The sequence below is a fragment of the Musca autumnalis genome, unplaced genomic scaffold (genome assembly GCF_047663935.1).
Source record: "Musca autumnalis isolate F117 unplaced genomic scaffold, ASM4766393v1 scaffold_4, whole genome shotgun sequence".
Classification (NCBI taxonomy): domain Eukaryota; kingdom Metazoa; phylum Arthropoda; class Insecta; order Diptera; family Muscidae; genus Musca; species Musca autumnalis.
The window spans coordinates 26,396,343-26,422,271 of NW_027411977.1; the positions used below are offsets into that span (position 1 = coordinate 26,396,343).

Below are 25,929 nucleotides of genomic sequence, written 5' to 3' on the forward strand. Positions count from 1 at the left end.
CTTACTGATTACCCTGTGAGAGGAAAAAATTATTTTTCGGAATGAAAGCCGCAATTGAGAACGCCAAAGGATCCCATAGCTGAAATTTCTGAGTTATCACATAATGAATCGATATTGTCACGTTTTCATTGTCCTTTATCAGTTTTACCCGTTACTTTCTCATGTTTTTATATTTCGGTAAATTTCGCATAATCTATTAACTATATATGACATTCGGATGGTTATGCTTCTGAATTAGGGCAACATTAATTCGTTGTTGGTCAACGACAGATTCATCCCGCCATAACTCAGAAGTCTGACAAACGGCGAATCTTTTTTCTAGGATTTATTATATACTCAATGAGGGCTTTATTTGTAGATATTCTAATAACCGGATCTGTCCGCAGGAACAGATATAGTTTATGTGTATCCGAGTTTTCTACACAATCAATAGCATCTACGAAATTGAATGAACTACATAATCATAGAGTTTTCATGAGAAAGGATCGGTTAAAAGTGATAAAGGTCAATGAAAACATGACAATATCGATTTCTTGTCCTAGTGGAAAAAGCCTACATATAAAATTTTTCCAGCAACATTTTCGTAGAATATTTTCATGCACGAAATGTCATCGTGTGCTAATTTTTCAGTTCCATAAAACATTGCTATTTTTCAATGTAAGATTCGCAGGAAACAGTATTGATATGTTCGAATGTATTCATTTTTAGTGGTATAGGAATTTACTCTCGGATTCGACCCGGAGCCGGAGTCGTGAAAAAACTCGCATGGAGTCGGAGTCGAGCCAAAAATACCTCGACTCTGAAACCCTGGTTTTGAGTCCTGGAAGTAAGATTTATTATATAAGAACCTCTTACACTTGCATCGAAAAGTCTTTATCAAACACAAAACCCACTATATCTTGTTTGAAGAATTTTCTCTCGCATCAAAACTTCCATTCTTGTGATTCAATCGATTTGTATAAAAACGCCTAATAAAATATATTGCTCAACTGTTTACAGTTGTCGTCCATTTTGTAATTCGTTTTTGTATATTTTTCGTAAATAATTTAATAACTAACGACTACAACAACACTAAAAAATAATAAATTAAAAATAATAAAAAAACGCATTATACAAAATGTTTCTGAACACAAATTCACAATGAAAATTATATCGGCTGTGTGTGTATTTGTTTGTTTGTGATGTGATTTCAACTAAGTCCTTTGGATAGACGAATAAATGTTGTGCTGTTCCTCCGACTATTTGTCATAGAACCAAATAAATTCATATTCCTTCAAGGTGTTCTCCTTTGGCAGATTATCCTTTTCAGTTCTCTTGCGCCAGTTGATACGTGGCTGGTAGCCATTTTCATTAGCCACGTACTCAATGGTACGTTCAACGTCGTCATCGCCAATGGCAAAGTAATTACCCTCTTTGTTACCGTTGCGTTTTCCAGTCTCCTCGTGACCGTGATAGTCTAGGATATATTTGAAATGATATAAATCACCATCACCGCCACCGACAACGACGCTGCCGCTACCACTGGCAGCGTTTGATGTTTTGGGGTTGAAATTGGCATTGACTCCTTTGCCTCCAGCAAGGGAATTACCTCCACTGCCTCCGGTTGGTGTTGAAGCTTTGGAGGGTGTTTTGCCAGGACTTCCAATTGGAATTTGTGGTTTCGAAGGAGCCTTACCAGATGGCACTGCGGTATTAAAAGAAATAAATTATGGTAAAACATTATAGTAAATTATAAAATATCCTTTTTTATGGCAAACTTACCACTGGATGGTTTCACCACAACACCCTTTGAACCCATGGCAGCTGGCAATACCTTATTGACAATCAAATCCATAATATCCTTTTCCATGGTTGCTGCCTTTGCTGTCTTTGTAGTTGTGCCTATGAAATAAACAAATAATTACAAATCTATTATCCTGTGTATCCTTTTTGGTGGTGCTTATGAAAACTACTTAGATTGTTTGTGCCTCCGCTAAGCAGTGGTGTTAGTTGTGTAGTGTTGGGAATAGACGCAACTTTACGTGCAATTATTGTAACAGCAACAGGAGTTGTAAAGGGAGTCTTAACAATTGTGGACTTGGGTTTGCTAGAAACCTCGGAAACCTTATTTACGGTATGTGAATTGGCTGTGGAAGTATCAAAGTGTGGTGTTGTTTTGCTTTGGCTAGGTGCCACTTTAGTGGGTTGTATTGTTTTTGTTTGACCTTGACTTGGTGTTGTTTTTGTAGTTGCTGTATTTGTTTCGCCAAATCCTTTTGTGGCAACCGTTTGTGGTGTTGTGGTTTGTGTGGATTCTACTTTCGTTGCTTTGGTTGGTTTGTTAAATCCTGTGGATTGCGTGTGTATGGGTGCCTTGGTTTGTGTAGATGCTACTTTTGTTGCTGTTGTTGTGAATTCAGTGTGTGGGGGTGTATTGGGTTGTGTAGTTCCTACTTTTATTGCTGTTGTTGGTTTGCTAAATCCTGTGGACACAGTGCTAACGGGTGCTTTGGTTTGTGTTTGTGTTACTTTTGTTGGTGTACTTGTTTTACCAAATCCTGTGGAAGGAAAACATTGTGTTGGGTAATGTGTAAGAATTGGTTTAGATCAGAGTACATTAACCAGGTGAAAGAGGTTATATATTATAATTTCTTGCTAAATGAAAGAAGCTTACACCTGGGCAATTTTTGTGACCTGAACTTCTATATTTCAACAAGTAAACAAGTGTCAGTCGGCTTTGCCGACAGATATATACCCTCATCCAATATGAAGCGAAACTTTCACCTCCGGACAGATCGAATATATTTAGGATCTCTCCAGAGACCCTTTTGGCCCTTTTTGGACATTTGAACTTGCCGACAAAAATGTGGATTAGGAATTAACTGCACTAAGACACAAATGTTGAACTCTTGTAGGGCAGGTACCCTTAGGGAGGACCCATATGGGCCATTTTAGAATTTAAACTAAATGTTGGTAAAATATTAGGAAATCCAATGTTTTGACCAAATTGGTTGCCTAGCATTTTAGTGACATTTTTTTAATATTTGGGAAATGTACCGAAAGTTGTGGACCGATATTGACCATGAAACTAAGTTTGGACCAAATCGGTTGAACAGTTAGAGAGTTATCGTTCTCTCCGACCGCCACATTTGGTGACATAGTGGTTTTTACACCTGTTTACCCAAGAAATATGGACTTGCCCCTGAAAAAACTTTTACCGTCGTAATGGAGGTCGCGAATGCAAATCGCTTCAACAAAAATCAAAATGATTCGAGAGCAGGCCTTAAAGCAAACTTATCCGAAATTTTGTGTGAGAGGCACGTACCAGAAGGAGTAGACAAATATAGTCCATATTCGAACATAATCTATATCTGGTAGATATTTTAGGATGTGCAAAGTATAGATTACATCGGTCACTCCCTTCAAGAGTTATCGTGCGCACAAATTTTCCGAACATTTTGGAACGTTTGTGAGGGAGGTACCGGAAGGAGTGGACCGATATAACCCATCTTCCAACTTAAACTAAGTTTGGACAAAATATTACGAAAGCCAAATTTTGGACAGAATCGGTTCATCCGTTCGAGAGTTATCGTGCGCACCAGCCAGCCAGACAGACAGACGGACATTGCTAAATCAACTCCAAATTGTCTGAAACACATTTCGTCGAAACATACTTTGGGTCTAAAACCATTATTTCGATGAGGCACATTTTGCCCGTACGAAAGTGTATATACCCTTTTTAGCCTAAAGACTGAGGGTATAAAAACGGTAAAACGTAGGAACAAATCATAACGACCAATCCTCTATAGAATTTTCACAGCTACAATATTTTCTTTAACCCTATTTCGATAGGACTTGCGGTTTCCAAGAAAAATCGCTAAAACCTAAATAAACCCTAAAAATGTGAACTTTTTTTATTTTTCTCATCTATGAACATTGTAGTTTCAGAATACGCAAAAACTTCCCAGGTGTAAGCTTCTTTCATTTAAAGTTGGATCTAGAGCACCGTGGGGGTTGTTCGGAAATTAAGAATTATCCTTATTTTTTATATTTGAAAACCACTTTTTAACTCAGAAATGAATTAAAAAGTGGTTTTCGATTTCCTTTAGTTTTTGCTGTGGTGCTGGTCCTCAGCAAAACATTTTAGGAATTTATTTTATACAAATTTTATACAAATTTTAAAAAAATTAAGAAAAAATAGTAATCATTCAAATCCCACCAGGACTTTAAATTTTTGTAATTAATCGTAGTTTAATACAAAAAAATCAAGAAAATCGAAGAGTACAATCATTGTTAAAAATTGAATTGAAATACTAAATCGCGAAAATTTCATCTATGTCCACTGTGCATTTTTCTCTATTTCTTATTATATAGCTGATATAACAACAGAAAATACAAAAATACAATTTTGTTTTTAATTGGACCAATATTAAAGAAGTTATGAGTATTTCTTTGCATATAGTTTTAACAGAATTCATCCTTTTAATGGCGAGTTAACTCTGGAATCGTTAGTGAAAAAAATCGGAAAACAAACTAGAATGTTTTGCTGATGAGCAGCATCAGCAAAATTTCAGCATCCGATTTCACTCAGAAATCCCCATTTATACATATTTTGGTTCACCTTATGTGCCACCTCGTGAGTGTACCTTGTAAGATGATGGAAATAATGTGGTGAGAAATTTGTGAATGAAATTGCGTCAGGAGAGGCGATGTGTTTAAGTTAAGGGAGAACATGCTTAGAGTGGTCTCCTATGGACAACGAATGAATTTCAATTTGTTGTAAAAATTTTTCAGAACATTTTCTATATTTTTTAAAATTTTCTTTCGATTCCTTGACAGTGTTGAAAATGATGACTCACCTGCAGTGTTTGGTTTTCCAGCGTTTGTTTTTGGCACAATAGCCTTTGAGCCTGAATTTGTGCCAGAACTAGGTAACTCTTTCGATAGCGTTCTGATTCCAGTCTTCGGTGTTTCTCCAGATCCTGCTGGTTCTTTATTACCATTAGTCAGGAAACAACCGGAGCAGGCTTCATTGTAAAAATTATGCCGAGCCAAGTCTTGCTTTGGTTTTTCCGTTGTTGTAGTTGGTGAAGCTTTAGGTTTCACATCGATATTCACAGTTTCTGTAATAAAAATTGAATTGGGATTTTATTAACACTATGCGACAAAAAGTTTTTTAACAATATTTTTACACCGCAAAAAAAAAACCAGTAATTCCGGTGGAACACTGTGACTAAAACCTTTAAAATATCGAAAATAAATTGGTAGATTCTATGGGGGCTATATCAAACCGTGGATCTGTACCGACCATTCTCAGCGTGATTGTTTTGTACTCGCACCGGATAATGCCACTAAAAACCTGAAAGTACCGAAATCAGGCCGTACAGTCCTATATCAAAAAGTGGGCCTGTAGTGACAAATCTCTGGGAGAAAGTTCTGTAGCCTCAAAGAAGACAAAATACTAATTTTAACCCATTTCGGTGTGCTAATAAATATTAAATGACTAAAACTATTAAAATACAAAATTCGCTAGGTAAGACCTACATCAAACAAGTAAGAAAGGCGTTAAGTTCGGCCGGGCCGAACTTGTTATACCCTCCACCACGAGTTGTATTAAAGTAAAATGGAACAATTAATTTCCTTTCGTTACTGAAAAAGATTAATAACCAAATTTCAGCAAATTTGGTCAATCTATACCGACAAATTCCTGCGAAAAGTTTATAGACTCAAAGAAGACTAGTTACCAAATTTCCGATATTTCGGTAAGAAAAAATTCCAAAAATCAAGAGGTATGCTTCTATGATGGATAAATTAAGACGTGAATCTATACTAATAATACTAATTTCAGGAATACTTTATAACCCCCTGAAAGACTAAATACCCAAATTCAGTCATTTCGGACGTCATAACCTTTGGAATTACGAAAATCGGGAGGTACCGTTAGCTATATTAAGGCGCGGACCTATACCGACAAATTTCATATGGGATTTTTTTTTGCCCCAAATGAAGACTAAATACCAAAATTTATGTAATTCGGTGGAATATTGACGCAATAACCTTCAAAATACCGAAAATCGGGAGGTACCGTTCAAGGCCTATGTGAAGGAAAGTTGAATACCCCAACGAACACTAAATACCAAATTTCAGCCACTCGATGGATTATTGTGGTCATAACATTCAAAATATTGAAATTCGGGAGGTACCGTTCTATGGGGTCATAATAAGGCGTGGACCTGTACCGAAAAATTTCTTGGGGAAATTTCAGCCATTTCGGAGGAATATTGAGGCCACAATATTTAAAATGCCTAAAATCGGGAGGTACCGTTCTACGGTGGCTTTATGAAGGCGTGGACCTATACCGACAAAATTCTGGGTAACAGTTTTATACCCACAGCGAAGACTAAATACCAAATTTTAGCCATTTCGGAGAAATATTGAGGCCACAACCTTCAAAATACCGAAAATTGGGAGGTACCTTTCTATGGGGACTATATGAAGGCGTGGACCTATACCGACAAATTTCATATGGAAAGTTTTATACCAAAAAATATGACTAAACACCAAATTTCAGCCAATTCGGGGGAATATTGAGGAAACAACCTTAAAAATACCGAAAATCGGGATATACTGTTCAAAGGGGGCTATACGAAGGCGTGGACCTATACCCACAAATTCCAAATAGAAAGTTTTATTCCCCCTAATAAAGACTAAATATCAAATTTCCGCCATTTCTGTAGAATATTGAGGCCACAACCTTCAAAATACCGAAAATCGGGAGGTACCGTTCTATGGGGGCCATATGAAGGCGTGGACCCATACCGGCAGATTTTAGGTGGAAAGTTCTATACACCCAACGATAACTTAATACCAAATTTCAACCAATTTGATGGGATAATGAAGCTAAAACCTTCAAAATACCTAAAATCGGGAGGTACCGTTCTATGGGGGCTAGATCAAGACGTGAACCGATACCGACAAAATTCTGGGGGAAAGTTTTATACCCCTAAAGAAGACTACGTACCAAATTTCAGCCATTTTGGTAGGATAATGAAGCTAAAACCTTCAAAATACCGAAATTCGGGAGGCACTATTCTATGGGGGCTATATGAAGGTGTGGACCGATACCTACCATTTTGGTAAGATAATTAAAATTCTTTAGTTCGACTCAAATTGTAGGGTAATCATTTTTTTGTTTAATTTGCTGGATGGGCTTATTAACCTGTTTATCGATACAGAGTCGGCGGAAAAGGGAACTGATGAAGTTGTTTGGTGACAACTGAAACTATAGTATTCCCTACCCTCCGCCCGCAAGTAATCAATTTCATATCCACTGTAAAACATTTTGTTGTTATTCAAATACTTGAATACAACAAAATATGGACTAAAGCTTAAATAAACACAAAGATGTAAAATTCTGCAGTCCAACAATAAAAAACGCCAACAACTAAGATAATGAAGCTAAAACCTTAAAAATACCGAAAATCGGGAGGTACCGATATATCCCATAACGTGGACCGATATATCCCATTTTCAATACCAACCATCCTGCAACTAATAAAAACTTCTGTACCAAAATTGCGAGCTGTATCTTGATTTCAACAGACAGACGGACGGACATGGTCAAATCGACATAGAATTTTATGCTGATCAATAATATATATACTTTATGGGGTCTCCGACGAATATTTCGATGTGTTACAAACGGAATGACAAATTTAATTATACCCTCCATATGGTGGAGGGTATAAAAATGGACCTGTACTAATAATTTTCTGGGGGGAATGTTTTGTAGCCCTAAGGAAGACTAAATACCAAATTTCAGAAATTTCGGTTAGATAATAACAAAAATCCCTAGAAAATAACAAAAATCGGGCCGTACCCTCCTATATGAGCTATTATATCAAAACGTGGACCTGTTCTGACAATTTTATGACAGAAAATTTTGAAGCCCAAAAGAGACTTAATACCAAATTTTTGCCATTTTAACTCCTAACAACACCTAGGGGTAGGCCAACGTAACACTCCGAAATTACATGCACAAACAAATTTAGCTATTTCAGTTAATGAAGCTAAAATCTTCTAAATACCGGAAACCGGAAGCTATCGTTCAATAAGGGCTATCTATATGCATATATGTAGCCCCAAAGAAGACCAAAAAATATATGTCATTCATTTCAGTGCGATAATGAGGCTATCAAAACGTGGTCCCGTACTGACTAATTTCTGGGGAAAAAATTTATACCCTAAAGAGGTGACAGGTAAATGCGTATTCCTCAATGAAAAAGTTGGCAATATCAGTTAAGAGGTAGTTTACACTATCTATCAATGTCGTATGACACGAAATAAAAACATTCCATATTTACCCACGGAGGCAATGTGGAGACGTAGTTTTTTATTTTTTTTTAAATTGCGTAAGGAAAATCTCTAATATTACACATATTAGCGAATATATAACGATGGAAAATTTCATGTCATATGACATTTACATATAGTGTAAACTACCCTTAAATAGGAATTCTGCCTATTTTACATGTGGGAAGATACCTGACGCCAAGATCGTACAATCATTCGCTTACGTTATAATCTCAATGCCATTTGGTGTTCCCTATGGGGCTTGGACTTCTTGTTCCTGAATTCCAGGTACGAATGGCATCCACACGGCGAAGTTTGAAACGTTGGATAATCATGTTCTGCAAAGACGTCGCTCAGAAAATTTTAGGTACGGCTCTCATTGACAACTAAACGATATTGTCTGAACAAAAACAGGGTAAATGCAAAACGGACCATGAAAGCCCGACAATATCGATTAGTTGTCATTGAAAGTCGTACCTAAAATTTTCTGAGCGACATTTTTGCAGAATATGTCGAAGCTGAAAAATGTCATCTTGTTGTACTTTTTTGCGGTTCTTGAAATAAAGGACGAAAAGGACACGGAAGGAAAAGTGTTAGAAGGTCGAAATGTTCTACAAAAAGATCCCCATTAGATTTGACTGAAGACATGTCATATCCAAAATAAGCCAAAACAATAGCGAACAAAGATATAACGCTAATTTCTAATGGCTTATAGGATCTCCAGTGAAAAATTCGTCACGCCATAACTCAAAAGTTCGATTCACGGCGGATGTGCCCTCAAGGGCTTTCACCCCCAAAAGGAATTTTCCACCCCCAGACCTCGAGCTCCATTTTGTTGCACAGTGTTATTCGACGTTTGAACCTTGGGCGGAGAGTTGTCGGTTCAATGTCCTCAAATGCTTTTGATAATTTGAGTGCCACCAACACTGTCCTATCACGCGGCTTGTTCTTGTTGAGTTCACAACTAATATGTGTGGAGATGACGTGCAGGGGTGTTGTTGTGCTGTGCGACAGGTTTAGAACTTTAGTGAGGCTCCCGGTTCATCCAGCTGTTTCAGTATTACCATGGAGATTCCATACGGGCCCAACGCTTTGATTTAGCATTCCTGATGGCATTCGCAGCTTAATCCATTGTGAATTGTGGTGGTTCTTACTCGGCAGGAAGAGATCTAGTGCGACGTGGCACCCTTCTCTTCGCGCTGTCACTTCCGTGCTGCTTGAAAAACCAGTCGATTAACAATCAACGTAACGTCGCCAAACATGACTGAGGTACTTTTTTATTTCTGTCCATGGTTCGAGAGGGACTTATCCATTGCCAACAATTCACTTAATCCGGTTGCAATGTTGCAACTCCTCAGATGATTTAGCCACTTGCTCCGCTTTGCTCAGCAATCATCTTGTTAACTTCTAGCTCCCTGACTCTTGAGACCCTGGGGTTAACTCGACGAAGCTCATCACACTCATTTGCTAATTTCGTTGCCTCCACAGGAAAATTTGGTCTCATTTCAGGTATTCGACAAGCAGGTATATGGAGAGCGGCTGCAGCAGTGATGATGTCTCGGAACGGTCTTTCTGTCACCCGAATATCGAGTGGAAAGATGTCTGAAGCGGTGATTAGTGAACTCTCCGAAAGGCCAATTAGCTTCCCATAATTGATAAAAGTGCTGCATTCACAGATGATGAAATCGAACGGTCTACTGATGGAGATAATAACGGGGAGATGGTGTCATATCTGGCGAATGCCAGAATTCATGAAGAGTATTATAATCCCCCAAGACAAGACGGTTATAACCTTCCACAAGCGGGCTAGTGTTGGGCCTATAACCTGGTGTACTTATCGATTGAATAAATATGCAAAGCAGCTCTACCTACGCGTACATTCCATGTACGGGTCATTAAGGACAGGCTTAAGCGAAATAGTTGTTGTTGATCTTGGTTTCCTGCACCACTGCGACCATGATATTCTTCCGACTCATAAAATCTACTATGTTCTCGATCTTACCTCAAAGTCCTTTGCATTTGCAGGGATTGGAACAGCAATGACTGGTGTTAAGTGCTGCGTGTGCGGGTGCTGTAGAGGGAACGGCGGGGGCGTTTCGAATTCTGATGATGACGACTCACGGGAAGCTGTCACATGGACGAGTCCAGAGTAACACCTGAGATGCAGCCACTCCCGGGATCTATTGCATCTCACGGCCGCCGTGGGGTTGCATGTTGTCCTTGTGATAATGACTACCTACTTACTTAACTGGCCCCTTAAAAAACATTTGTTCCATTGGGCGAACTAAGAAAAGATTTCCATTTCCCTCTATTTGTTGCTTCGCACTCTGGAATACCGCGCCTTTTCATCTCTTCATCCACTTGTTTGCGCCATCTATTCTTTGTCCTGTCAATTCTGCGTGCACCGCCAAGCGGTTCGTATTTATACGCCTTTTTAGCGGGTTTATCTTCGCTCATTATTATGATATGGCCTACACAACGCAATCGCTGCATCTCGATACGTTTACCTATATTGATGTCGTTGTATAGCAGATACAGCTCGTGGTTCATGCAAAGTTGATAATCGCCGTCAACGCAGATTGGTCCGTAGATCTTTCGAAGAAATTTTCTCTCAAACACACCGCAATGGACGCATTGCGCGTCGACACCATTAACTTAGTCTTCTCACCGTTTACCGCCAGAACCACTTTAGCAGATTCTCCTTCGACCTTCATAAAGGTATCGGTTACTTCTATTACTGATCGTCCCATGATGTCTATATCATTAGCATAAGCAAGTTACATGTGGCTATTGGTGTAGATTGTGCCACTTCTTTTGACGTTTGCCTCTCGTATAACCATTTCCAGCAGGATGTTGAAGAGATCCTTGTCTGAAACCTCTTTTGGTACAAAACTCTTCGGAGGGGTTCTTTCCTATTTTAACTGAGGACCTCGTGTCAGTTAAAGTCATTTTACAAAGCCGGATGAGCTTCGATGTCGATCTGCATCTCTTGGGGATTGCAGGATTTACCGCAGGGTAAATATCTTGTCAATGGTGGACCACATTGGCATCGTCCAATTATCTCGTTGATCATAGGCTTTAGTCGTTCGGACAATATCCCTGACACGATCTTGTAGACAATAGCAAGTAGACTTATGCCCCTATAGTTAGAGCATACAGTTTTATCTCCCTTCTTGTGGACGGGGCACAGGATACTCAGGTTCCAATCGTCGGGTACTCGTTCTTCCTGCCAGATGGTGCTAACTAGCTGATGAATACACCTTATCAGCGTGTCGCCTCCGCTTTTAAACAGCTCGGCTGGTAGGCCATCGGCTCCTGCTGCCTTATTATTCTTCAGCCGATTTATTGCTGTCTTTACCTCAACTTGGCTGGGCGGTATACATTCAATACCATCTTCTGTGATTGGGTCTGTGGTATCTTCGTCGTCTTCGCTGCTATTGGATACCAGCAGATTGGAGAAATGTTCCTTCCATATCCTGAGCACGCTATCTGTATCTTTTACCAGATTACCTTGCTGGTCTCTGCAGGAGGATGTGCCTGTACCGAAGCCATCTGTTTGATGTTTCATTTTTTGGTAGAATTTTCGTACTTCATTCTGGCTCCTGTACATCTCGATTTTTTACACTCCCGCTTTTCCATTTCTCTCTTTTTCCTGCGGAAAAGACGTTTCTCCTCTCTCCTTTTCTCCCGATACCTCTCTCATGCGCTACGCGTTGCTACTGGTTGTAAAGCAGCCCTATATGCCGCATTTTTCTCTTCGGTAGCAGCACGACACTCCTGCTCATACCATGAATTCCTTTGTGGAGGTCTCTGGCATCCAAGTATGGATTTTGCGGCTGTTTGCATGGAGTGGGCAATATTTTGCCATTGTGTTGCTATGTTATCGGGACAAGGAGTGCTGTGGCTATCTGTTGTGTTTGCAGCCTATCGATGTCCAACTTCCGCGTTGTGTCTGTTCGTGCTTTATTTGCGACGTTTAGACGGGTACGTACCTTTGCTGCAACAAGGCAGTGGTCCGAATCAATGTTTGCGCCTCGGAACGATCGTACATCCAACAAGCTCGATGAATGTCTTCCATCTTGCTTGTTCTTTGATCTGGAGAGAGCCAGGTGCCCTTATGAATATCAAGATGATTAAATCTGGTACTGCTAACTACCATGTTTTTTGCAGCTGCAAAGTCTATCAGTCTGACAATGGCATTGTCAGATGTTTCACTGTGGAGACTGAAATTCCCGACTGTTGGCCCAAAGATATTCTCCTTTCCAATTCTGGCATAAAAATCGCCTAGAATAATTGTCACGGGCAGGGCAACGGTCATATGTTTCTGCTAAGCGCTCGTAAAATATATCTTTGGTCTGTTCGTTCTTTTCTTCAGAGGGAGCTTTTATTCGAATTGCAGCAAGTCTTTCATTCACTGGGGTGAAGCTGGATACCAGATGTTTTAGTCTCCGACTAACTACAAATCCGCAACCAAACCCATGCTTTACGTCATGGCAGCTATATTACAGTGCGTCACCTTTAGGTGTTGTTGTGATGCCTTTCCCGTTCCATCGTATTTCCTGTATGGCAGTAGTATCGGCCTTGTACTTTTCAAGTACATCTGCCAATGCGTAAACTGCACCTTCCCTATAAAGAGTGCGAACATTCAAGGTGCAGATTCGCAGATCATGGTCCTTAAAACGTTTGCGGGGTTCGTTAACTTAAGAGGGTTTTTGTTTCTTTTCTTTCGTTTTTTCTAGCGGAGGGTTACTAACCCGTCGCCCAAACCCAAGTTTTTAACGTTCTTATGGGTGATAAAAGCACAGTAAGAATTATATTTTTTGAAAAGATAACTGAAAGAATGGACCCACTTAGTTAGTGGACTTGGGATTTGACCTGCTGACTAGCCATTTTAGTTGATCACCGTAAGATGTTTTAACAGCTTTGGGACCATTATGTTAGGAAGCATGCACTTGAACGCGAGAACATTATATCGTTGCCAGACTACAAGGACTATATTTGATAAAAATCCAAAATGATCCTCGAACAAAACTAAAACCCTTAAATGTACCCTTAGTCCGTCGACCACAAATTATTTTAAACGCTGTTGGTCTTCATTTTAATTTTGCATACTTATGGTCGTGTATTAGAGTAAACCGTAAAGCTGAAGGTATAAATGAAGATAGCCACATGTTCGTTACATTTAACGTATTTAACTTTGTACGTGTAAATAAATAGGACGCTTCAAAGAATTGTTTTCATTCTTCAGTGTACTTACTTGGTGGCGATTCATAGGGATAACTCTTCATGGCCAATATACGAAATCTGCCCTGTTCATCTGTGGCATAGACGGTCACATGGTAAATGCCATCGGCAGTTATGAAACCAAATTCACCCATAACAATGCCTTTCTCATCTGCAAAAGAATGGAAGAAGACAACAACAACAACCATCAATAAATAAAATAATTTATGAAAATCAACACGCTCACACATGCTCCATTATGAATGTTAAAACAAATAAACGATAAATTTCATAACATTTATATTAGATATTCAAAACTACATAAAGTATTCTATGGTTTGGATAAATTTAAACTAAACCAGATGGACCTGCTTCAATTTTCGAACTGTCTCTAATTGCCATAGAAATGGTTATTGTTTAAGGTTTAAATTAGGTGATATGTTCTGGCATGGACAACATGCTATACAGCTCTGCACATAAATATGTTTGTATATATGTACCGGTGTAGCGAGCGCATTTCTAGTTCTTATGATTATAAAAACTTTATTTGATTTTCTATGGCCGTTATTTATGAATATTAGAGGATTTTGACAACTTAAGTGGAATAGTCGTTTATAAAGATTCGTGTTTGGATACAACTAAAGCAAATATAATACAGAAACCAGCGTTTTTTTTTGTTATAATTTCGATTGACATTTAATTTTTTAAGCATAATCATTTTCGAATTATGCATCCATAATAATCATAAAACTAAACATAATATGTAGTATATAATCATTTTCTTAATTAAATTATATTCATAAATAATGTACGTACGTGTTTCACAACCATCACACATATATTTTTGAACTATTAATAGTATTGTATATTTGAATAATTTTTCTAACGGTAGCAGAATAATCACAATATCATAAAAATCACTAAAATCATAATAAGATCATTATGATTATTGAGTTTGTTTATAACTATGACTATTGTGAAAATTTGTAGTACGAAATACAATGCAGAATTTCGAAAGTAGAAGAACTGAATATCGAAATGTAGATGCACGGGGCACAATGGTTCAGAAATCGCCAATTTGTTATCGTCACCGATTGTTAATTTCTATACTGAAGCTAAGGAAACCAAAAATTAGGTTAAAATATTGGAAGGTTTGGGCGTGGCGTGCTCCTAAAAACGCTCATTTTTCCCCATTTCGGAAAATAAATATTTTCTGTAAATTTCCGGAGAAAGAAATAGCAATTTGCCGGAAACAATATATTGCACGGTGCTCTTGAAACAATTTTAAATGGAAGGTGCTTACACCTCGGAAGTTTTTGCGGATACTGAAACTACAATGTTCATAGATGAGAAAAATCAAAAAACAAAAAAAAAAAAAAAATAGCCGTAGCGCTTTTTAAATAAATCGCGATTTAAGTTGACATTTTTAGGGGTTGTTTAGGTTTTCACGATTTTGTTTAGAAACCGGAAGTCCTATCAAAATGGTACTGAAGAAAATGTTGTAGCTATGAAAATTCTCTACAAGATCGACCTTTACGGTATTTTCGTAGTTTTTAGCATTTTTGAGATATAGAAGTTCAAATTGGGACAATTCAAATTCAATTCAATTCTGTATCGCCCCCTTATAAAACAATGTCATGAAAGGTGCGCCTTAACTGACTTTTGATGAAAACCGCTTACACAAGGAAAGTTTTTGTGAATTCTGAAACAGCAGTGTTCATAGATGAAAAAAATCCAAAAACAAGAAAAAATCGCTGTAGGGATTTTTAAATAAATCGCGGGAAAATTCACATTTTTAGGTGTTTTTTAGGTTTTCACGATTTTGCTAGACAACCGCAAGTCCAATCGAAATGGAGCTAAAGAGAATGTTGTAGCATTGAAAATTCTCTAGAGGGTTGACGTTTATCATTTGTTCCCAGCCTGTATCATTTTTGAGATAAAGAAGCACAGTTTACATTTTTAGGTTTTTTTGTTAGGGTTTCGCAATTTTGCTTGAATACGGAAAGTCTTATCGATATGCGACCTGAGAAAATCTTAAAGCTGTGAAAATTCTCTACAAGACTGTCTTAAGTAACCTATCCTAAGTTGTAACATTTTTTTAGATATATGAGTTTAAGTTGGGAATTTGCAGTCATGACATTGTTTTATAAAGGGGCGATACAGAATTGGATTGAATTTGAATTGTCCCAATTTGAACTTCTATATCTCAAAAACGGTATAACCGTCGAGAATACCATAAAAGTCAATCTTGTAGAGAATTTTCATAGCTACAATGTTATCTTTAGTCCAGTTTTGATAGGACTTGCGGTTTCTAAGCAAACTCGTGAACCACTGAAATATGTAGATGGTAACCACTGAAATAAGTAGATACTGAGTAGATTCTGACTACTTATTTCAGTGGTAACAAAATAACCAGATATTTCGCGCGACATGCCCTTGTTAAAATAATGGGTGGGAAAGGAGGTTTGTAATGAGGATTTTTGCTGGGGTTTATTCTTTTTTTTGTTTTTTTTTTCATTTATTCTATTTTTGTTAGATAAGCTGTCTTTAAGAAACGCTTTGTGAAATTACCGTAGCGTTTACACAAATTACCGTAGCGTTTTATTTTTCCTCAGGTACCAAATTTTAGTGAAATTCCATCTTTAGTGGAGTTGAACTTTTGGGAACAGTATGGAACAAGGTTTGGTATTCACAGAAAGATGCCCTAAAATATCCTCTTTCAGCCCTTATATACTTTTGTACCAGTCCAGTTCCGTCCGTTAAAAACTTTTTTAAATTTATTAAAATTACATGGGTAAAATACGTGTTTTTCCATACCGTTTCCCATTTAATTATCACGGTGCGCCTGAACCAACTTTAAATGGAAGCTGCTTACCCCTGGAAACTATTTTCATAGCTGAGAAAAATAAAAAAAATCCCCAGATCGTTTTTTAAATATATCGCGGTCAAAGTTGACATTTGTCTGTTTTCCTATCGAAATAGGACTAAAGAAAGTGTTGTAGCAATGAAAATTCTTCACAAGATTGACCTTCATGATATCTTCGTAGGGCTTACCATTTTTGAGATAAGGAAGTGTGAATTGAATTTGTATATGAGTGTTAGGAAAAAATTTTAATTTTTTATTTATTTTTTTTTATTTTTTATATTCGTTGGTAGTCTTGGTCCATCTTCATCTCAAATGAACATTGATCTCTCCGATCCCCGTGGTGTCACCCGTTTAAGGTAGTTAGCTAATATTTGCCTATAAGAATGGTAAAAGCTGCAGTAGCCATGACACTAAGATTGTTTTATCCTCAGCATTTATGCTAACGAGGGAGGGTACATACACTTTCATGCGGATAAAATGTGCCGCATTGAAATAATGGTTTTAGACCCCAAGTATGTTTGGACAAAATCCGTTTCAGACAATTTGGGGTCGATTTAGCAATGTCCCTCCGTCTCGAAGGGATTAAACGATTTGGTCCAAAATTTGGCTTTAGTAATATTTTGTTTAAACTTGGTTTAAGTTCAAAGATGGGCCATATCGGTTCACACCTTGTGTACCATCCCCTCAAAAGTTAAATATTTTTCACAAAAATTATGCGCACGACAACTCTCTCCTTCGGGTACCGGTCCACTCCTTCTGGTACCTCCCACACAAAATTTCGGAAAAGTGCAGATTATTTGATTTTTGCTTTAATAACTCCATTACGACGGTACAAGTTTTTTCAGAGGCAAGTTTTTACTGCCTGAGAAAATGAACTCAAAGCAGTAAAACCAGCGATGTGTAGTGGCTGGTTTGCACGACAACTCTCGAACGAATACTACGTTGGTCACACTTCGCATATCATAACATTTCTTCGAATATTGGATAAAATTCGAAGGTGGTGCTTATAGGTCCAAATCTTCCAGTCCCTCCCCCACAAGAGTTCGAAAATATTCCCTAAAATAGCACGTGTGATAACTCATAAACGGAGTAACCGATTTGGTCCAGACTTTGGATATCGAAATATTGTGTCCAAACTTAGTTTATGTCTAAAAGTGTTCCTTATCGGCAACTTGGGGTACAATCCACACAAATGTTTCACATTTTTGTTGGAGTGCGGTTAAGGGTCTGTTCGAGGATCCTTTGGAAATTTTTACCGAAGGTACTCTTGGTAGCCCTGATTACAGCGATATGATGTTTTTCGTGGGCAAGTCCATGTTTCCTTATATAATGGTCCAAAGACCCACTTCCAAAATGGACTATTGTCTATTCCTTTAGGTACTTTTGAGCTTTATTTCAAATACAAGGTGACGCAAAAGTAATCCTCCTATCAGAAAATGCTATAATTTTTGCGATTGGCCCCTAATGTCAGTTCTGTTTTGACATTTCTGTTGTAAACACATGCGAAATACACGTTGATAAACAATGTTACGCTACACTGCTCCAGAACGCGGAATATTGGTGACTATTTATTTGATCAATAATCGGTCGGTGACTTTGGCACAACGTGAATTTTGTCGCAGACGTTTAGCCGCTCGCTTCGAAGAGACTGGCACAACACAAGATGCTGCCAGGCATGGCAGACCCCGGAGTATCCGTTCTGCAGAGAATATTGCTGCTGTAGCCGAGGATGTCACGGAAGCGCCTTCGACATAGACCAGACGACGTGCCACGCAAATTGGTATCAGTTGACGGTCTTTACAGCGAATTTTGGTACGATATTTGAAGGTGTTTCCGTACAAAGTCCAGACGGTGCATCAGCTGTTAAACGCTGACCGCCAATCGCGTCTAACATACGGTCAATCCATCCCTAATCACCACCAAGAGGACGATGATTTTTCATTAAAAATAATCATGAGTGATGAGGCGCTCCAGACTTCATTTTGTGGGGCTTTTTGAAGTCGCGGGTTTATGTCAACAAGCCTCAGACTCTTTCAGCTCTTAAAGACAATATCCGCCAAGAATGTTAGGACCTATCGCCGGAAGTTTTGGCCAAAGTGATGTAAAATGCCATAAAAAGGGCTCAAATGACAATAAACTGTGGCGGCGGTCATTTATCTGATATCATATTCTCGACTTGATGTAAAAAATTAAAAGACCAAATAAAAATAATCCACAAGAAAAATTAAAGTTTCTCATTTGTACATATTTTTGTGGCAAGTTCATACGCCCAAAATTCTGAAAACCCCCTATATACATATGTACATTTTTCGGGAGAGAAGTGTTTAAATTCACACATGCTGATGGTATATCTCTGTTGGCATAGCCGACTGATACTTTTTTAACCGTTCTGGAAGATATTAATGCTAAAGTTGAGAGGGAAATATTTTGTCCCTCGGTCGACAAGCATTCTTACTTACGTACTTAGTTGGCCATCTACAGAATATTTATCATGTAAGCCCAACTAAGAAATTATTTCCATTCCTCTCTATTTGTCTTTTTTAAAACTGTATACTTAAACCAAAATAGTATCTGTTGTCCGATTATTTTTGTTATTTCTGAGCTGATGGTGTTTGTTGTGTTTGTGGCGGTACCGAGGTAGTCTTTAAGTATCTCAAAATTATAGTTGGAAGTTGGTGGGCAACTATAATTTTGAGATTCTTTGGTCAGAGTTGTGTGGACACGTCGATACCATCAACTTGTTGGCTGTTTATAGCCAGACCCACTTTACCAGATTCTCTTTCGACGATTTCAAATGTAATGTCCACTTATTTTCTGATCGACCCATGTTGTCAATGTTGTCGTCATAGCCCATTAATATGTGTCCATTTTCACTTTCCAGATTCTTTTTTGGCGATTTCAAATGTAACGTCCACTTATATTCTGATAGACCCATGATGTCCATATCGTCGGCATAACCCAATAATATGTGTCCATTGGTGTATATTGTGCTATTTCTTTTTTACGTTTACATCTCGTATAACCTTTTAAAGCAGAATGTTGAATAGGTCACACGAAAACTTGTTTCCTTGTCTGAAACCTCTTTTGGTACTAAACCGTTTGGAGAGGTTCTTTACTATTTTAACTGAAGAAATTGTAACATCTTAGAAAGATTACATGTGAACGTATGGGGCTGATTTATAATGGATCTGCGTCTCTTTGTTCTTAGGACTCTCGAATGCTGCTTTATAATCAACCTGCATCTCTATTTTATTTTCCGGAATTTGCCGCAGTGTAAATATTTGGTCAATGATGGATTTTCCAGGTCAAAGTCGCATTAATATGGTCAATTATTTCAGTGATCACAGACTTTAGTTGTTAACACAACATTCCAGAGACACCCTTATATGCAATGGGTAGTAGATTTATGCCCCTATAGTTTGAGAACGTAGTCTTATCTCCTTTCTTGTGGAAAGCACACAGCCTGTGTGACACAGGAAGCTTAGGTTACAGACGTCGGTTATGCTTTCGTTCTGTCAGATGGTGCTAATTGGCTGATGCATACACCTTATCAACGTGTAGTCTGTGGTTTTTAACAGCTCGGTTGGTAAGCCGTCGGCTCCTGCTGCCTTATTATTCTTCAGCAGGTTAATTGCTATCTTCACCTCATCTTAGCTGGACGGTACACACTTAATAGCATCTTCTAATGTCTCAGAATGCTGGTCTCTACAGAAGGATGTGCCTGTACCAAAGCCATCTGTTTATTTTTCCACTTTTGGTAGAATTTTTGGACGTCACTCCCACTTTTTCATTTCTCTTTTTTTCCTGTGAAAAAGAGATTTCTCATTTCTTCAATCCTCACGATACCTCTCTCGTGCGCTACGCGTTGCTACTGATTGTAGAGGCCCTATATACCGCATTATTATTTTCGGTAACAGAGCGGCAGTCCTGTAATACTATGGAGATATTTGGTAATACAAGTATAGATTTTGCGACTGTTTGCATGGAGTGAGCAATAAGTTGCAAAGATGTTGTTATGTTATCGGAACGAGGTGTGCTTAAGCACTTGGGCCAGTTGAGTGGAATATGCTAGGCTATCTGTTGTGATTGCAGTTAACAGATGTCAAACTTCCGTGTTGTGTCTGTTCGTACTTTATTTGCTACGTTTAACCGGGTGTTTGCTCCAACATCCAACACAATTGATGAATGTCTTCCATCTATCACAACGTGATCAATTTGATTCTTTGTTTTTTGGTTTATTTACAGTTAGGTGACCTTATGAATGTCGAGATGCTTAAATCTGGGGCTGCTAACTACCATGTTTTTGCCGCTGCGAACTCTATTTGCCTCATTGCATTGTCAGACTTTTAGCTACGGACTTTTAGCAGGACAACGGTTATACATATGTTTCTTCTTGGCCTTCGTAAAAAATATTTTTGTTTTGCTCGCCACTTTAGCATCTAAACATATTTTGAGATCACATCATGGTTAAATTTTTATTGGTCATCGTGAATTTTTGAGGGCGTTCGGGCAATTGAAGCTTGAAAGATGACTTGTCCACGAAAAATTTTGAACTTTTTGAATGTGATACCCGAGTTTGTCTAATACAGACCCTCCTGAACATTGATGTACGTTTGGGGAAAAGTTATCATGCTCACCAGTCATTTTATTCATTGCTTTTTAAAGCATTTGAGTCGTTATCTCAGGAAGTATAAACTTGTCCCCCAAAAAGTTGTACTGTCGTTAAGGGACCCGCGAGAGTTATTGTGCGCTCCAGGCAGCCGAAGTGTTTTCCCTAAAAAATAGTGCTAGTTGGAATTATATGGGGCTTTTCAGTTTTTGGGCCAATTTCTTAGGAAGTAGGGATTCGGAAAAAAATGTACCGTTTTAACTGGGGCCGCAAACACAACATGTTGCCAATAATTTAAAACGAACCGAGGCGAGTCCTTAACTGGGAGGTACCGAAGGACTGGACCGATATAGTCCATGAATAAATTAAATAATACTATGTGCAAATTTTGGACCAATCAAAAACTCCCTGCCAGACTTATCTTGCGGATTTGCCATTTTTACGCCATTATCTCAGGAAGTATGAATTTGGCCCCGAAAAATTCAAGTTGACATTTTTAGAGCTTTTTTAGGTTTTCAAGATTTTGCTTGGAAACCGCAAGTCATATTGAAATGGGACTATAGAAGATGTTGTAGCTATGAAAATTCTCTACAATATTGACCCTTATGTTAGGTTTTACCGTTATTGAGATAAAGAAGTTCAAATTGGAACAATGCATTGACTGTAAAACCTACGAAATTATCATAAGGGTCAATCATGTAGAGAATTTTCATAGCTACAATATTTTCTTTTTTTCCCAAAATCGTGAAAACCTAAAAAACCCCTAAAAATGTCAACTTGTTTCGCGATTTATTTAAAAGCGCTCCGGCAATTTTTTTTTTTTTGTTTTTTGATTTTTCTCATCTATGAACATTGTAGTTTCAGAATCCGCAAAAACTTCTCAGGTGTAAGCACCTAACATTTAAAGTTGCTTCAAGAGCACCGTGTGGATCGACTATATATTTTCAGATTACGTCCAAACCGACTTGGAGTCTAAACCAATTATTTCAATGAGGTTCATTTTTGGTCGTGTCAAAGTGTATATACCCTCTTTAGCCTAAAGACAGAGGGTATACAAATGGAAATGGGGACGTAAAATATCACAGATCAAAACCATTCAAAATTGTGTTGGATACAAAAAAAAAAAAAAAAAAAAAAAAAAACAGAGTACAAGCTCTGAATGTATAAAATTAGAATATTCGTATTTAAATTTAAATACTGGCACAATTCTGCAACAATTGTTAATGTCTTATCGTTAAGAATATAACAAAAAAAATTCAAAACAGATGCCTACTCTTCGAACTTTCTTTGTTTACTTGTTACGAATTAATAACCCAATTAGTCAAGACCTGTGACAATTGTCGAGCAATAAAAATTAATTACACAAATAGAAGCTGCGCAGATCCTATTCATAACAAAAGATTAAATTAATGGAAACAATTGTGAACTAGATAAACCAGTCAAATCAACATCAAATGATAATATATTGTTGTGGGTGTGATTTATGCTAATCATTGTTTTCAAAATATACTGAGACTCGGCAGCTTAACAAGAATTAACTTAAAATAAATGTTTATGTTCAGATAAAGTGGCGTGAATATAAGAGCTGTGAATTTGCTATAAAATACACATTTAATGGGTATAAAATGGTTGTATAATTCTTTAAATTTATGTATCGTTAAATTCAGGTTATATTAATATCATTTGATGTTTAAACAAAATATAAAATGGAAATTTCCCATATATATCCTGTGAAATGTATGGTTATATAATGGCTAAATCAATGAGCATCACCAATTCTCTGGTCTATCCAGACAAACCTGCTATTTGCAAGTAGTTTCTGTCACTTAGTAACTGCGCCTTGTAGAAGAAGGAGGGGAAAAAGCAAAAATAGTTTTCTTAACCATCACCTTAATTGTGGTAATCATCTTGGTAATATTATTGCTGTCGAATTAAATCAGTAGTGCGATTCTCTAAATCATTTTTTGAGTTACCGACAAAAATCGGTAAAATTTATATAATTATAATTTCTGTTATTAACGATATTGTTCGGTAAGTTAACGACCAATGAAAAGTAGTCGCAAAGTTCTACCGACAGCAACAGTGTTCAAAACTTTTATTTGAACTTTTTATTCATAATTTTGCGTTTTAATGTTACCGATTTTGGTCTTTTTTTAATTTTGCCTGTTAGGGCTAAGATCATTTTTTAATGATTTCTATTAATTTTCTCGTTTAGAGTTATTGTATAAAAACACATTTGCATTTGAAAACCCAAAAGTTCTAGGGCAGAGAAGCCATTCCACAGTCGATATGTCTGAAGAGCTGCCCAACTTACAGTGTAAACGGTCACATAATTTGGTGGCTGTGTGGGTTCCACTCCTTGGCTTTCCGTTTTCAATTGCAAAGAATTTCGATCATCAAGCTTAACTCTAAACGAGAAAATTAATATAAATCAGGTCTTGCTTATAGATTTGTAGACAAAAAAATGTAAGCAATGGACTAAGATATATCAGAAATTAATTCACTTGGAAACCAAACAGTGTTTAAAATTATAATTAATTGCATTCAATACAGGTTTAAGCCAAATTAACTGATTACTATGAATAGAAATAGCTGAATTATATTACCATAGCAGCTAATTAATTTGATTTATTTAAGCGACACTTGAGAACTTTTTGGGTAATTTTTAATTTTCTCATAATGTCGAAAACGTAAAACTGATAAAAAAAGTATTAACCATCATGAGCGAGGAACTATCGTATAGACATATGGCACGGTGCGCCTTAAGGGATTATCCCTAGCGGTGACGACCAAAAAAAAATCATTTATCATGAATTTGTTCTATGAAACTATCAATATTTTTAAGTAGTTCTTTCTTTCATCTGAAGGAACACATTTTATACTACTTTTTGAATTGTTGTTGTTGAAAAATATTGCATAGTCTTGTGGTAAATGGCTACTTGCGAAACCCTTTTTTGTAAAAGCGTTTTGCGGTGCCTACGATAGCTCGAAAAAGAATGGACCGACCTACACTTATTTTTGTGGTCGTTTTTAGAACCTAATAAGAACAGAAAACAGAACAAGAATTTTAAAACATCTATTAAAAAAATTGCGAACTGTCAAAACCAAAATTTCGATTTTAACCATGGTACAATTACCCAGGTAGTGGTATCACACCAGCTGATCGAATATGAAAAGTCAAATGCCTTTATAAAAAATAATTTTTGTTGTAATATCCCCAACAAAACAAAGAAAGTTTTGACATAATATATTCAAAATTTTACGATGCCATGATTTTACCGAAAAAATTTACGGTTTTTGTAAAAAAACGGGCAAAACATTTAAAAAAATCTGTCTCGATTAAGGACAAGCTTTTTATGTATTTAATAAGCTCACTAAACCCTATGAAGATCAATCAATTCGTTTTCAAGCTGTCGTTGGCACCGACTTAAAATTTTATTTTGAGAAACACGCGTTTTAAGCTTCCATGATACATACCAATCACAATAAATTGTTGCCTTCCAATCCTCATGTCTCAGTCAATTTTGCTCCGATCGACTTGAAATTTTTGCGACATACTACATGTACTTCGAAATAAGCGGATAAAATATTTTTCGATTTTTTTGAAAGTGATAAGTAGAGGTAACCGCTTAACTATTTTTAAAAACGTCAATTTCTATCGAAATGGGTTTAGAGAAAATGTCGTGGCTGAAAATTGAAAAGATTGACCTTTATGATTAGTTCCTTGGTCTTACCATTTCCGAGATATGAAAGTTCCAATTAGGATAATATACTAATTCTTTTGCATGCTTCCTGAAAATGGTAGTCATGACATTGTTTTATAAGCTGGCGATGGAGTCAGTGCATTGTCCCAATTCGAATTTCTATATCTCAAAAATGCTAACGCTTAGGAAAAAAATTATAAAGATCAATCTTGCACAGAATTTTAACAGCTACAAAATGTTCTCTAGTCCTATTTTGATAGGACATGCCGTTTCCATGCAAAATCGTGAAAAATCCAAAAATGGGACCTGAACTTCTATATCTCGAAAATGGTCAACTCTAGGAGAGAATCATAAAAGCCAATCTTGTAGAGAATTTTCACAGCTACAAAATTTCCGTTAGTACAATTCCGATTGAACGTGAGGTTTTCAAACAAAATCCAGAAACATAAAAACCCCACAAAAGTGATCTTTGAACTCGATTTATTTAAAAATCCCTCCGACGTTTTTCTTTGGTTTTTATACCCTCAGCCTTTAGGCTATGAAGGGTATACACACTTTTATACGGGCAAAATGTGCCTCATCGAAATAATGGTTTTAGACCCCAAGTATGTTTGGACGAAATGTGTTTCAGACAATTTGGAGTCGATTGAGCAATGTCCGTCCGTCTGTCTGTCTGTCTGGCTGGCTGGAGCGCACGATAACTCTCGAAGGGATGAACCGATTCGGTTCAAATTTTGGCTTTCGTAATATTTTGTCCAAACTTAGTTTAAGTTCGAAGATGAGCTATATCGGTCCACTCCTTCCGGTACCTCCCCCACAAAAGTTCGAAAATGTTCGGAAAATTTGTACGCACGATAACTCTTGAAGGGTGTAACCGATTTGGTCCATACTTTGCCCATCGTGGAGCGTGTACCAGACTTAGATCAGGTTTTAATATGGACTCAATCGGTCCACTCCGTCAGGTACCTCCCACACAAAATTTTGGAAAAGTTCAGTTTAGGAACATCTCTCGAATCGCTTTGATTTTTGCTTTAGCAACTTGTATTCACTGCCCTCCATACGACGGTATAAGTTTCATCAGGGGCAAGTCCATACTTCCTGAGAAAATAGCCTGAAAGTTGCAAAAAACCCCTATGACACCGTGTGAGGAGGTTGGAGGGCAAAATAACTCTCGAACAGGTCTGCCGATTCGGTCC

General features: G+C 37.5%; 1 protein-coding gene across 1 annotated transcript in view; it reads right to left on the minus strand.

The window, feature by feature from the left end:
- Nucleotides 1–981: 981 nt before the first annotated feature.
- The window catches only part of l(3)mbn (lethal (3) malignant blood neoplasm), a 41,486-nt gene continuing 16,538 nt past the window's right edge, over nucleotides 982–25,929 (minus strand). Inside the window, exons 3-6 of the mRNA XM_073979930.1 lie at nucleotides 13,589–13,726; nucleotides 4,839–5,102; nucleotides 1,762–1,881; nucleotides 982–1,684 (exon numbers count right to left, since the gene is read on the minus strand). Coding sequence (XP_073836031.1) covers nucleotides 1,239–1,684; nucleotides 1,762–1,881; nucleotides 4,839–5,102; nucleotides 13,589–13,726 — 968 coding nt within the window. The 3' untranslated portion in view covers nucleotides 982–1,238. The remainder of the gene's footprint in view (nucleotides 1,685–1,761; nucleotides 1,882–4,838; nucleotides 5,103–13,588; nucleotides 13,727–25,929) is intronic.